This window comes from Lichenostomus cassidix, chromosome 1, assembly GCF_008360975.1.
Source record: "Lichenostomus cassidix isolate B80296 chromosome 1, HeHo_3.0, whole genome shotgun sequence".
Classification (NCBI taxonomy): Eukaryota; Metazoa; Chordata; class Aves; order Passeriformes; family Meliphagidae; genus Lichenostomus; species Lichenostomus cassidix.
The window spans coordinates 37,698,288-37,714,045 of record NC_139479.1 but is presented as its reverse complement, the minus strand read 5'-3'; the positions used below and the strand labels follow the sequence as shown (position 1 = coordinate 37,714,045).

At 35.2% G+C, this 15,758-nt stretch overlaps 1 protein-coding gene across 1 annotated transcript in view; it reads left to right on the top strand.

Annotated features, from left to right (window-relative positions):
• Nucleotides 1–15,758, top strand: part of ITGBL1 (integrin subunit beta like 1) — a 131,365-nt gene that overhangs the window by 59,726 nt on the left and 55,881 nt on the right. Inside the window, exons 5-7 of the mRNA XM_085057005.1 lie at nt 421–561; nt 3,331–3,471; nt 7,597–7,743. Of these exons, the coding sequence (XP_084913131.1) occupies nt 421–561; nt 3,331–3,471; nt 7,597–7,743 (429 nt within the window). The remainder of the gene's footprint in view (nt 1–420; nt 562–3,330; nt 3,472–7,596; nt 7,744–15,758) is intronic.

The following is a 15,758-nucleotide window of genomic DNA, read 5'->3' as shown; positions in this document are numbered from 1 at the left end:
GGTCATAAATCAAGGTCCATTTGCTGCAACTATATGAGGAGTCAAGAACACACAATGTGTTCTTAGACATGCCAAGTATGTGTCCTACCTTAATGTATACAGCTGTGCTTAAATTTTAACTGTTACAGTCTTCAAAATTTACCTATAAAGTTTCAAAAATTAGGCTTACAAATATAAAAAATAATGATGTCAATTAGTGTTTGTTGATTAGATTTAATCTATGATTAAAGGAAAACCAGTTCTAAAATAGCGGGGAAGAGTATAATTCAGCTATCTTTTGCCTTATTTTTGTAGTCATACATGGTCTATTCTGAGTCTAGCAATAAAAGTTTTTAAAAGAAAAGATCAAAACAGTTAAATTGTTAATGCCTTTTAAAAACTTGCCTCTTTCTCACTGTACAAAATTTGTTTTGGCTTAAGGACATGGAAAGTGTTACTGTGGAAACTGTTACTGTGAGGCTGGTTGGCATGGAGATAAATGTGAATTCCAGTGTGACATCACCCCCTGGGAGATCAAGAAAAGATGCACATCTCCAGATGGCAAAATCTGCAGCAACAGAGGTGCGTCGTTTGCATGGACCTTCTACACATATTTATATCTTTATATCTTTTATTTTACTTTATGCATTCTCTGCCATAGGATATAGATTGTGTTTGCTGATAGTTTCTAGTTGTTCTCACCTATTTCAGGTCTGGCTATACACTTCCAGGTGGGTAGATACCTGTGTTTAGGTATCAACTTACACAAGTACACATCTATTTTTGGATTAAGTGAACTGAAGTTGTACTCATTCTTCATTTTTGTAGTAAGAGTGAGCTGGATAATTTGTGATTTAGTACATCTGTTCTGGTGAGAGACCAACCTTGCAAAATAAAATATTAACAGATTTTTGACTTTGAATATATTGGTGCTGTAAGGTCATAGAACTGTATGTCAATTCACTCTTAAAGAGGGCTTAGGACTTACAATTGAATGGGGAAAATGAAAACACGAAGAACTTAGTTTCCACTACAACTTGAAAAAACACCTGTGAATTATTCAGTAACAATGCTCTGGAATGTATAGAAATGGAAAGGTAGACTTCACACAATGTTTCTAATTTTCCTAACAAAGTTTTATCTTCATAAAGTTCTGGAATTTGAATTTTACCTTATACTTCTGTCTAATTTTGCCATTTGGAAAAAAAAAAAGGAACAAAACCCACACAAAATAAGATTGGTTTTCACCAGCTGCTGTGTTTGGCTTCCTTGAACAAGGAGTTAAAAAAGATAGGGTAGGGGTTTTTTTGGCAATAGTCCAGAATAATTATAGTAGTACATAAGCAAGAGTCACATAGATACCTCTCTTTAAAACATCTCTACTGACAAAACCTGCTGTATTGTGAACATCTAATCATCCTGAGAGCATTTAGAAAACTCTCTTCTCATAATTGTGAGGAAATTGAAAGTTTGGCTCAAATACAGAGATCATGTAGGCTCATATTTAATCTCAGGACTTTAACATAAAATTTTTGTGTAGTTCTGGAAATAATAGACATCAAAGTGTCTTCATATCAGATACTTCCTTTGCACTGAGAAAATAATTTCTTGGCAAAGAATTTCTTGTCAAAGCAAGTTTTTAAATCAAGTTTGAAATTTTAATGTGAGATTATTTCTTTAAACTAACATTGCAATTGGAGAAATTGTATGAATAGCATAGCTGATATTCTGAGTAGCTGCAAACTTCTATACAAAGGTACATTTGTATGAGCCTTCCATGACCTTTACCTTTCATGTATTTGTGATTTTATCGTCGTAAAAATTTTCTATGTTTCTCACAAGATGAAGTTGCTATCCAGCAAAGCATTTCTGCTCCATTTAGTCCTACTTACCCAGTTTTCTGTGCTTATTTATCTCGTGATACAAGTGCAGTTCACCTTGTCAGTCTTGAACCTTCTAAAAATCAAATATGGAGGCTAACCTTGCTGCCCACCCTCCTTCAGTGCTAAGATGGATAAATTTTCCATATCTTTTCACCTGCACTATCTAGTCACTCAGCTTAGACCACATGTGAACATTTAGATTTTTAAACTTTGGTGAGATTATGTTCTGCATTCTGACATCCAGGACAGCTGATCCAAATTAACTTTGAAGTTGTTTCTGGGAGGATTAATCACTCTCCAGAGGCATTTCCTCTTTCTGTTTATTTGGTTGGTTGGATTGTTTTTTTTTCTTCGTCAGTAATGTCACTGAATTGTCAAAGTGTAAAAAACTAGGTGCAAATTTTTTGAGGGCTGTCTCAGGGTTTTTAGCAGTAAATAGGGCAGTAGTTCTTCCTGCTTCATGTCATGCATGCAGGATTGTGTAGACCTTCTCCTTTTATTAGGGAATGTGCCCATATCAAAGTGTACTGTTTAATCACCCTGTCCTGTTGCACTCAAATACATTATATTGTTTAGAGTATCCTAAATAAGATGACAAAGGTGTTGGCAGAGTAGCAGAAGATGAAGCCACTCTGCAAGAAATGCACTGCATGCATCAGTAAGGTCAGGCTGCTTCTATGAGCCTGTTGGCATCTCAAAAAAAGTTGTGAGTGTGTTGCCCTGAAGCATATTTGGATTTCTGAATAAGGAAGATAACTTTTTTATTATTTGATTGGGGGGTTTTTGTTTGTTTTTGGTTTTGGGGTTTTTTTGGGTTTTTTTGTTCAGATTTTCTTAAATAAGTAGGATGCATGCTCTCTTCCTATTATTAAAATATGCAAATTTGTATTTCTGTCACAGTCAAATTTCTTCTTATTTTAAGCAGTAGGGTGTGGCCCTGAATATTGACTTGGGAAAAGCTGAGAAGTATCCTTTTCATGTATATCTGTGCTGTCATTCTTCCTAGGTAAAGAATGACCTCCTAGATATTTTCAGCTGTGTTAGTTTGGATTCTCTTGTCGTTTAAATGCTTTTGCTTAAACAACCATTAATTATCCACTGTGCCCAAGCCCAAGCCATTTAAACAGAATTGATTTTCATTGTCATTACTGACAGGGCAAATTACTGTTGATGTCAAAGATGTACAACAGTTCTGTGCAACTGTTTTGTTGACTCCTAACAAGGGTGAACAGCAAAAAGAAACATGAACAAGAAGCCAATTTGTTTGTCTAAAGTATTGCTACTAAATCATAGAAGGTTTCAAATCATAGAAGATGGGCACATGCTCATGATTATCACTTGCAGCTCTTAAACTGCATTCCTGTGAGAGCTGAAAATTCACAAGTGTAAATTCCTGTAAAGTACTATTACTCTAAATTACACAGTTAATCTATCTCTGTGTCTTTTTTTTTTTTTCCTTTCATTTTAGGTACATGTGTATGTGGGGAATGTACATGCCATGATGTGGATCCTACTGGTGACTGGGGAGATATTCATGGAGATACTTGTGAGTGTGATGAAAGAAACTGCAAAGCAGTATATGATAGATATTCTGATGACTTCTGTTCAGGTAAGGTTTGTGTATAAACAGGACTTATGTGTATTTTTATATAAAGGCATTCCAACTGGTCTGATCTTACTCTTCCAATTCTCATTTTTCTGTCTTAAAATATACCAGCCTTGGGAGCAGGAGGGGTCTTGGAAGGGACTTTTTAATTTAAAAGACACAATTCTATCTTTTTTTTCTGTGCCATTTAAAAAAAATCATGTAAATCTTTAATTCTATTAGGTGCCCATCTCTCTTCTAATACTCTTGTGGGAAAATTTGAAAGTTCATAACATCAAATTGTGTTATTTCACTTTATATGTCAGGGAGGGAATAATGAAGAGGAAGAAATTCAAGAAAAAGTACATAAATGAGTCAATGAAAAATAGTACCCTGAGAATACAAATGGACATGAGAACAAATAGATCATTAATACTTGAAAAATAGGAATGTGTGGCCCAGCTGCATGCGTGTGGCTGTAGCCCAGACTGTACATCTTAGACACATCCATCTTCATTTTCCTTCTGCTGGTATTTCAGAGCATTATATTCAAAACAATGAATATCCATCCATCCATCCATGGTTTGCAATTTAGATGTTCCATGTATCAGCTAACAAAAGCTGAGATTCTGAGAGAGAACTCGCATGAAATTTTGTATGATTGCTAATAAAGATGCTAATGCTAGGCAGGAGAGAAGGACTTTGATCAATACACAGCGTACAATTTGTACACACAGGAACTCTGCAAAAGCAAATGAATGTGGTTTAAAAGGGACTTTACAGATTAGACATTGTCAACACAAATGCATCCTGTAGAAATCTGGTCTGGCCTAATTATAATAGGAAGAATGCAGTCATATCAAGGGCAATAATGATGTGGTATATTCTCCTCCTATTCCTAGAGTGAGAGATCTCCCACAGAACAGAAATGTTTGTAATAGAGAAAGAAAGCTGAAACCAACATGATATATAAAATTTTCAGCCTTTTGTTTGCCTTTTAAAAAAGTGAAAAGTTTCTCAACTGTTGTGTTTGGTTTTTTAAATAAATGTTGACTAATTGCTAGCTAATAAAAGGAGGGGGAAAAAAAGAGAAGCTTTTCTGAAAACTTCCAGTGACTTAATTTACTAGTTACTGTTCAGCCCCTTGCAGACATTATATAGGTTTATTTAATGAATGAGCTGAAATGATGTAGAACTGCAGTCATGAGAGCAGCAGGAAGATTTACTTCAGGATGTTATCAGTTTTCAGATGTATCACTGTGTTGCTGTCAGTTTTTAGCACTCAGGGACTGATCAAACTATGAGCATCAACAAAGGAATACAAAGCTACAAATCAACAAGGTAAATGTGTTTTGTAGTTAAGGGCGAACACAAGAGTTTCAAATCTAATTAGATTAAAGCAAACCCATGGCATCTACAACTAATGCTTTAAAACTGAAGCAGTGATGCTTGAACCCCCCCTTTCCTGGGCATTGTTGCCTTTGCAGCTGCTGCTGCCCAGGATGGTAATGGTTGTAAGAAAGCTAGGGATAAGAAAGTACAGACAGTTACAAAGGAGCATGGGGGAATATATTGCCATTTGACATCAGATTAAGGACAGGTACATTGTTCTTTACTACACAGACATAACTTTAAATGAGGAAAATTTGGATATAAAAGGAGGGATTTATGGTTTGCTTGATGTAACCAAAGCTCAAGCTTCATTTTTCCATCTACCCATAAACAATTTTAGTACTATTTTTATCCATTCCCTTTCCATTATGTTTTAGAAAAGCCTAATTTAGTCTTAGCTAGCCATCCAAGTATACATTCCTAAAATAGATTATGCAAAAAAATCCATTTTCTCATGAAAAAGTCTGAACAATGTCTTCTAGTCCTGCTATTTAGTCCTGTTTCAGAAATAGAAAAGATGCATAAGTTTTAATTTTGATTTATCATGGCAGACAGGCAGAATCTGCAATTAAATCAAAGATTTAATAGAGAAATTGTAGTGGGACAGGTTTTTAATTGCTTATATAAACTAAACTTACTTATGGCATAAAGTGTGCACACATTAAGTGTGTCTGCAAAATATCCTCTTTTTTTCACAATTATTTGTAAATTGATTTGGGAAGAATCCAAGAGTGATGAGTTAGACTAGGGAAAATAATCAGTCTCTCTTAAAACATTTATCAAATACAGATGATACAAAATTTTCTTGTCTTGCTCTGTCCACCTAATAAGTAGAGACAGGAAACCACATTGTCCTGAGTAACGTGTAGAAATCATGTTTTCATGTACCGAGTTTTACTGTAACTGAATGAAATACTATGTTTATTTAATAAAATACCAATGGCAGGAATTGACAGGCGTGATGTGAGGATTTAACATCACACAAGAGCAGCTCCCTCCAGAAGCTTCATGTGGCTTAAGGTGACTGTTATTTCACAATACATCATATTGGTAACTGGATGCCTTCTTTCAACACCTGAAGTGCTATTCAGTGTCATTGTGCTATTCATTGAATTATTGTCTTTCAGAAGCCTTCTCAACGTTAAAGTGGTTCTTTTCATTTAAAGAGATACTAGCTTTCATGACTTGACACAGAAAGAAAACACGCTTCCTTAAAAAAATTTTTGTGTTCACACATTTCTTTAGTTGTGAACTGTGGCTCTAGCAAAGAAACTGTTGTATGAAAGTACATAATCCTCTCATAAGTATCTGTCTGGATCAGGGAACATAAATCCAATTCATGAAGTGTCAGCAGGGACACTTGAAAGCAAAGGACAGAATCATGAGATCACAGAATGGTTTGGGTTGGAAAGAACATTAAAAATCCTCTAGTTCTACCCCCTGCCATGGACAGGGATGCTTCCAGTAGACTGGGATGCTCAAGTCGCCATCCAGGCTACCCTTGAATACTTCCAGGGATGGGGCATCCACAGCTTCTCTAGGCAACTTGTTCCAGAGCCTCATCACCCTCACAGTAAAGAATTTCTTCCTAATACCTAATCAAAACTCACCCTCTAAACCTGTAATGCTTTTCAAGGAAAACAAATTACTAATGTAAAGAAAAGTTATTTTGTGAAATTAATAAGACATATTCTGGGAAGTACTCTAATGACTCTTGGAATGCTTGCTTCCTCCCATTTTCTCCTTTTGAACTGATAAAGGCGTACGTTTTAAAAGTTAGTCTTAAAATGCAAGTATGGTTAGAAAGAGATACAAAATCTCTGTTACTGTGGTTTTCAGGAAAAACATTTATAGAGAAATGGACATTGGAGCAATGCTTTTGTCCTGTGTCCAATGAATAGTGACCATGTGAAAATTGTGAGAGATCTAACCTGCTGTCCGAGCCCATGAAAATAACTATTTGATTTTGTGGCAAGGAATGTTGCTGATTCTCAAGCTTTTCTCAGTGCAAGGAACATTTTGTATTGCCAAAATCTCACTGCTTTATGAAAAGAGCATAACGAGGGAGAAGGACACTTACCTCTTTTTTTCGTAGTTTTTCTTGAGAAACACTTAAGAAAACTGGATATGTTTGCGTTCATGTTGAGGGAATAGACATGCAAGGAAGAGTCCAAGACATGTAGTAAGATAACAAAACCAATATCCAGCTGTCGTATTGAAATGAGAATTGATTATGTCCAGTATTTCAATATTTTATTATTTGTATATCACTGTTTAGTAGAAGTTACTGGTTTGAGGCTTGGAAGTGATGTAGCATGCTTGTCTCTAGTAGATCATGTTGGTTACAAGTAGATAGAGGATTGTATTGATATAATTCTTAGAGAATATGCTGCAACAGTGGTAGAAAAAGAACATAAAGTTAAATGCAATATTACCTTATGACATCCCACTTTTCCAAACAGTGGTGAAATGCACATTTCTACTCTTTCTTCCACCCTTTTGCATGTAGATCATGTGCTAAGTGGCAAAATATCCCTTAAGGTAAAAAACAGAAAAGGGAATATGGAATGGAACAGAAAAGGAATGGTAGACCAGTGCTATTTTCAGAAGAAAAAGAAGTAGATACAGTGAATTGGATGTATTTTTTACAAATCTAATTATTGAATGAACCCCTAACTTTGGTAAAATTCATCTAATTATGAGGTTTTCAAACCTCTTCAGAATGGAGGTTAATCTTGAATTGTATTTATCGTAAAGGTCATGGGCAGTGTAATTGTGGAAGATGTGACTGTAAAGAAGGCTGGACTGGGAAAAAGTGTGAACATCCACATTCATGTCCAATGTCAGTTGAAGAAAGCACTAAGAAATGCCAAGGAAATTCTAATTTACCCTGCTCTGGAAGAGGTAAGCACATTTCTGGAAGAATTTTCATGCCCTTTAAATATACTTCCATTAAAAGAATTTTTACAGATGTCCAGCATTACTAGCACTGAAAAATATATACCTTCTTGGCTTATTGTGCATGAATCACACCTGTACAAGTTGTGAGTTAGGAGAAGGGAGGAGAATACAAAGGTCACCTATTTTTCATGCTTTGTGTTTTATTTTACATATCTTAACTTTTGTTTTGGAGATTTTCAAGGGTTCTTTGAAAATTGCTGTAGTGAAGCCTTTACTAAAGATACATTAAAAATATGAATTTATTCTGTGCATTTTTTGACAAAACCAGCATGAGATTTTCGGCCTGTGTAAAACGTTGTGGCACCATTATGATAAGGACTGTTTGGATTTACTCTGCCTAAGAAGCTGCCTATGAAGTGCAGGACTGACTTCTATAATATGCAGTTGTGCTTCAGCACAGTTTGCTAGTTGGCCACTGGCTTTTCATTTGAAAGCATTTCTTGGTGACACTGTAGCCTTTCCAAAAGCTTTGACTAAAAATATGTCCTAAGTCATACATATACTTAAAATACACATTGCAAGCAATTTTTCTCAGAAGGAAAAGGACCTGCTAATTTTCCTCTGTCGCTGTGTGAAATGTAGTTTTCTGCAGGGAGAAGAGAGAAAAGTAAATACAAGACAGAATATTGGTAGAACTGGTAATTGAAGTTGTTATGAGTTCTTCCCATTTAAGTATTTTCTGGGAAAGGTCTAAAGCTACTCTTGAATTACTGTATTTGACCCTTAATGTCAGTTCATTTGTGATTTCCTCTTTCACTAATACTATCTAACACTGTAAAAAATTGTGGGCTGTCTGCCCAAGTTATCTCTGTGATAATTGTACTATTCTCCCTCTGTCATTGTGTTGCAGCTCATTTACTTCAGAAATGCAGCATTAGGAGTATCTTGAAAGAATTATGTATTAACAGATCGTTGCTTGCTTTTTTCTTAATTAAGCTACAGTTTCCTAGTTAATTGTAGCTCTCTTTTCCTGCTAAAATTTTTCAATAGAATTTTTGGCTGCAAGTTAGTTGGAAAATGGGCATCTGTAGAGAATAACTGCATTTTATTGTTCATACTTGCAAGAATGATAACTAAAAGAAAGGAGTGTCAACTTTTGATTTACTTTATTTTTCTTTTAATACTGGACCATTTTTTTCCTGTCCTTATGGATGCTGAATGACTTCTCTCATCTGCTTCACTACAACTTCGTTATCTTGAGAGCTTGGAGTCAGTTCTATGATTTAATTGCATTGTCCTCTATGAGAGTCAAATGACAGAGGAATAATGAGAATCATAAAAACAAGTTTAATTTAAATAAAAATACAGTCCTGAACTTTTAAATTTGGTATAATAAGAAGAGTAATTTTAAAGATTTTAATGTTAATGACAATAATTCTATCCTCTTGGCTTTCTGAAAAAGCACCTAATGATGCTGACAGTGTTCTCCTGTTGAGATACTGGCAGTGAAATAAGTGGTTTTCAGGTGAATTCATTTGACTGAGAGATCTGTTGGTCAAAAATTTCAAATAAAGTACAAGCAGTATCTGTGGGAACAAAAGGCTTAATTGACAGTGGCTTTCAGTGAACTTTGACTCCCAAACAAGAAGAGATCACTAAGGTGTTCTAGGAGTGCAAAAGGCAGAGGTGTGGATTTAGGACATAGTGTGACAGACAGCTGCTGTAATGAAGGAGCAAGAGATTCTACATTCCAGGATTGACAAAAATTCGCCATGAAAACTCTTATTTTATAATGGAAAGTGGTGCTGTGTTTTAGTTCTATGAACAATTTTGTTTAAGAAATTGGGAATATATTCATCTGTGTTTTATTAGACAATGTATTTCCCTATCTTCCATGATATTTGGGATATAAAAAAGTTTAAGAATGTTTTTTAACTGCTAAATCAGGGTTTAGTTCCTATGAAAAATTGTCATTAGACTTGCACAGTTAAATTCTTTCACGCCATTTGGAAATCCCACTACTTGTCATGGGCAGAAGTGTGACACAAGCAAATAAAACAAAATAAAGTTTTCCAATCAAACACAATCTCTTCGAAGTCTTCAGGAGTGGGAAAGGCCATGGACTTGTAGCACGAGCCCCAATTTTTCTGATGTCCTTAGAGAAGATTGTGTGACAAGAAAAGTTCAAAACCAAAAAGAAATGTTACCTTTTCCATTTGAAAATTATGGTACAAGGACAGTAATCCTTGCACAGGTCAGTAATCCACTGTACTGCCAAAGAAGTTGAGTACTTAACGTCCTTATTTAGTGGGGTCTTTTGGTAAGGCAGTTCATGTATGGAATAGGATACACAACAGAATGTCCATAGATGCAGGTGCCTGACGTTATGATTTTGCCATGTGGTGTGTTTCCTTAAAAAATGTTTTCTATTCATCTGTGCCTTTTGATTTTAGATTTAGATACTCTTTGTTTGTTTGTTTTTAGCAATGGAAGCTAAGAGGATTGTTACATGCCACCCAGATTTTGAGAATCCTAGATTCCCTTAACTATTAGTCAAGTAACCTCAGCAAGAAAAAAACATATAGGAAAAAAACACAGTGGAAGAAAGCTTTTTATTTTTAAACCTAAAATGCATCAGGGGTACATAAGAGTTGTGTTAAAATTTTTTGAGAATTAAAAAGATGTTATGAAGAACACAGTTAGATAATCACTATCTATAAAAAGCTATAAATTATAATTTCCTAGTCTGCATTTTGCTCTTCTGAGCAAAAAAAAAGAGAGAAGAGTGATTTTTTTTTCCAGGCTGTAATTCCCTTCCTGATTTTCTCCAGTCACAGGAAAGGCAAGGTGTTTCATGAGTGCTGGTCAGCATGTGGGGAGAGCAGAGAGGCTTCCAAAAAAATATTACACTGTGGTCTTATATTTCTTACCTGCTCCAGTAGGTGAAGGAGAGAGAAGAGTTCATATTGACATGCTGAGTAGTAATTGAAAATGTCTACATACTGAAATGATGTTGTAAAGACAGAGAAATTATAAATGCTTTCAGTTACATCAGTCTGGCTGCCTATACCATCAGTAGTTCCTGTTATATATAAAGATTAGAGAAGGATCATATGAAAATTTTGGGAATAAAAACACATCAAGTACTTTCAAAAAATTACTTTCCCTACAAAAGTCTTTTGAGGATGAGGAGAGATTTTAGCCATCTTCATTCATATAGAGTGAAAAATTCCTTCTGCATTTCTATTCCCAAGAGTGTTGTTTTTTGTTTTGTTTTTTTAAAACCTGCTGCATGGCTTTTAACTGTAGATGTAATACTTTCATTTTTTTCACAGTGAAAATCTGTCACTTTTAAGAACACACTGTACAGCAAGACCGTTGTCAGAGATAAAGGAAAAGACATACCAAAAAATCATTATTGTTGGAAATAAAGAGATAGTATATTGTTGTCAGGATTAAGGGACAAGACAAACCACTTTTCTCTTTAAAATGCACATCACTCACTTGAGTTTCCCCTTCAGGTACAAAGCAGATTTAAAAATAGTTTTAATAAAAAAGCCTTCAAGAAGAGAACTGAAAATAAAAAGGGTAGGTTTTGAGAATAATAGATGAGAGGAATTTTTAAAAATAATCTTGTTTTCATCATTTATCCTTATGAATTCAGCCATTCCATGGCAGATTTTGAAAGATAGATAAATGACAAATCTTCTTATTGGTATTGTCTTTTACCATTTAAAAATATTTTCTATAATTGCTTTTATTTATTTAACACATAGAGATAATGGAACTATTTCTTTTTTGGTGAAATTCCTCCTTGCACTCATGCTCTAGAATTGGCTAACAGAAAAAATGAAGGGATTTTTTGATTCTGAACTAGAAAAGATTTCTGTTGTTTTTGAAAATGCCCCTAAGTTCTATTTTCAAAATATTAAATCATTAGTTCAAAAATTGTGCGGCATTTTTAAAGTTTACTGACAGTAACTTTGATGTTTCTTCTCTGTTTAAAATGATTAGATTTTGATTGACTTAATGGAATAGCAACAGTGTTCAATGCATTATTAAAGATTCCTTGATGTGAGCTAAGTCAGTGAATCAATCCCTTTTGCTCTGTAATCCCATTGCCAGTCTGGCAAGATACCATCTCCTGGAGTCTGAAAACAGGGTCAGCAGTGACTCCAAAGAGCAGAGCCATTGGCCAGTGCCTGCTATGAAGACTTCATCCTTTCCTGGAGTATCTTGTCTGTACTGCTGTATGATACACACTTTATGCTGCTCTGAAATATCTCATTGTGTACAACTTCTTGCATCAGCTGCTGTAAATTCCAGTTGACACAACAAACAGAACATATGCAGAAAGAAAGAGAAACACACATGGTGTAATCGGATCTGTGTAGTGACAAGAGTGGAGGGAAACTAAACTAGACAAAAATAATGTGCTAAAGAGCTGCTTGAAATCAGGTGTAACTACTCAATTCTCTTCTGACCTTCGTGAAGTCTTACATGACTGACAGAAAATATGACATGGAATGTTCAGCTTGTAAATTATTTTTGGTTTGGATCGTTAACTACTACAGCTTCATATACACCTTTGAATGACATCATTCAGTATATCTTCAAGAATTTTAAATTTATACAAACTGTAATATGGTAATGCTGATCTATTCACCTCTCCAACAGGTAAATAGCTGCAGTATGATGCCTTAAAAGGGCAGAAGGGCTGCTGGTGGCATGTGCCACATCGTGAGAACGAGTTCTGCTCTATTACCTCTGGATTCTCATTTACTATAATTTTATGTCCTCACAGTTCTGGTCCTTTGTTCTAAGTGCAGTTATTAGTTAAGGACTTTGGGGTCCCCCCCTAGTATGGTACTACCAAAGCTGCTCAACAAAAAAATTGCCTATTTCTATTAGACACGTATTGAAAAACATTGCTTTTAAAGCCTATGGCTTGTTGACTTACTAAGGGAAGATGACAGTAGAAGTTGCTCTTTGAATAATTCACTATACTTTCTACATGACAGGATGGGGTCAGAGCAGAAAAGTATAAACAATCCTAAGGTAAAATCTAGGTTACTACCCCTGCTACTAGCTCTTTACTGCAGCCTCTTATTATGCAAATTGTGCTGTTTAATTGAAGTGTAAATTACTCTAATGTACATCATCTCTGAATTTGGCATGCTGTTTTCATTCATTTTGCATGACCCCTGCATTCTGAAGGAGGTCTTAATTAAAGCACTATAGTCAACGGCCTGGCAGCAAGTAGCATTATTAGCTGGTGCAACAAGAACAGAACACAAATTCAAGTCATGTGTCACATCTCTAGCTTTCATCTCATCAACTTTGAGATCGAGCTCCTTTCTACATCTGTGTGCTTCAAGCAGAGAGGCACTCTTGCTGTGCTATTACTTTAATGCTGAACGAGCTGGCATAACAGTATTTGCTATACAATTTGGAATACTCTTATATGCTGGACTGGTACTCTGCACTCCACTTGTTGTTTGTTGAAGACTAGGAATAAAAATAGAAATGAATAGTTGCATCCCACTCCTTTTAGATTTGTGTATCAATAGTTTAGATCACTGATTTTAAACAGCTTCTCTGGTTCAGGCTCTGTTTGAGCCTTTCTCTCTTAATTGAAGAAGGATCCTCTGAAGCTGTCTTTTGTTAGCAAAGCTTCTGAATTTTAAATTTTAGTTTTTCTGGGTTTTGTTTTTTTTTTTTTTTTAATCAGAAATTGTTCAGGAGCTCAACAGTTCAATTTTTCTCTGTAGAGAAAGTTACTTATTTGTGTGTGCCACACCTACAGCTCTCCTTGCTGTTGTTTTTACCTTACACTGTTGTGTTTTTGGGACACATCAAGTAGAGATGGAGGAACTAATGGAAGAACTGAAATAAAAAAACCCTTTCATTTCTTCAGTGAACCCTTACTTGCAGTGCTTATAATTCAGTAATAAAAAAATAGCTCATGAAGAACTTTAACCCATGGCATCAGTGGCTGGTAGAGTGGACAACCATGCATGCCACCTCACAGTGAAAATAATATGATGTCCTCTTTTCCAACATAGCTTGTTTTCAATCAAATATATTTCATTTTATTCTCACCAGTAAGAAAGGTGATATAAGACAAAACAAATTCTGATGTTTAAATGAATATGCAAGAGGCCAGGTCCATTATTTACATATGATATATCTAACTGATTATGCATATGTGATATATTAATATGTAATTACTTATTATGAATGTGGTAAGTGTCTGATGACCTGGTCACAAAAGGATGTAAATGAAGCTTTGCAGTCTTTCTTAGAGCTGAAGGAAGCCTCAAGGTTGGAGACCTTGCTAATCACAGCCAGTTTTGTTTCTAATGAGCCATATGCCTGTTGGAGTGTATGTGGAGGCACTGGTTTAGGTAAGGTTACTCTGAAGGATATGAATGGTTAGGGTACGAAAGACGCAAATCCATAAAATAGCAGACTTACTGCTCAGGGAGGAATGTGATTTTCTGATGGCTATAAGCACTGACCACATGAAAGATACCACTTATTTTCTCAGTCAGTGTCTCTGAAATGCTACCATCTCTGGACTCATTGCAAGTTTCCTTTTGTGTGTGATGTTGTCTTCCTCACTCTTGTTCTCTTGATTGTAATTCTTTCTCCAGCAGACAAAGACCTCTTTCATCTGTGAAAGACATCTGTGAAAGACCTTGAAGGCCAGGACTACTTTCTTTCTGACAGCGAGTTATCTTCTGTACATAGTCTTTTCTGTATCCCAGTCTTGCTTAATTTTCTTTGCCTCTATCTCCCCATATTCAATTGGTGTGACTCTCGTTTGTTCTTCTAAATGTCAGTGTTCAGTGATTGTTAGTGTATCTTTTGACATATTTGGCCTTCTTTTCAGGCACCCATGTTTTTTCCAATTTGTTTCAGCTTGATTTCTTTACCAGAACAGGGAACATGATACAGAAGGCAAACTGAGAAAAAAAGAATATTTAAATTTTGTTTATATAATATAAAAATCTCAGCATTGAAATTGTTATCCAGAAAAACAGTATGTGAGAAATAATAGTTTCGCCTAATACTGTGTGTGAATTTGGGTTAAATTTTCAATGCCTATTCTATTTGCATTCCAGTGAGATTTATATCTGTAGAACAATTTACATCTTAGAACAATTCACCTGTGTATAAATAAAATGTAATAGATCACTGTCTTAAGTTATCAAGCCGAATTATGCTGTTTACAACTGACAGAGCATGGTTAATATTCAAAAAGTTCAGGCAAAACTTTGGGTAAGTGCATATGTGCAAGTGCTATGCTTTGCTACAGGCTGGCAATTTTAAAATGTTTTCCTGTAGTGGATTGCTGTACTTATCATAATTGCCATTACCTAATCAAAGACTGGACTGACACTCATTTATGCTAGACTTCCTCTAAATCTTTTGTCTGTCTCTTTCATTTGATTAGACAGTGAGCTGCAGATAGACCCACAACACATCAAGGCCTTTGATGGATGGTATGTGCTTGTAGAGTCTAGAAAGCAAATATATTGTTGTCAATGCTGGACAGAGAAACTGCATGCTCTTAAGCAGTAAATCCTGTCAGTCAGAGATTTGAGGGGAAGTTTCTTTAGTTTCTGCTGAAGGATGCCTAACATACATTAAATATACGTGCTTTTGATGTAATTAATTTGTAAGGAGGTAGCATGTAAGCTATGCATTCCAGTCAGAGAAGATATAACCAATTAAAATTATTAATAATTTTTGAAGTAGATTAGATTTTTGCTGCTCCAAACTGTCATCCTATTTTGATTCTCTTCAAAAATTATGTCTGACCAGAAGTCAGTATTTATGAACATCTTGAGTACTTGCAGAGATATGAGAACAATTCACACTGATGAAAAAAATTATTCATTGCAATGTGCAAGGATAATTGTAATAAGTAATGCTTTCACAATGCATATAACATGAGACATAGATGGAAGTTCATTTTGCATTTGTGGAAGCAACACAGCTATTTAAAATGG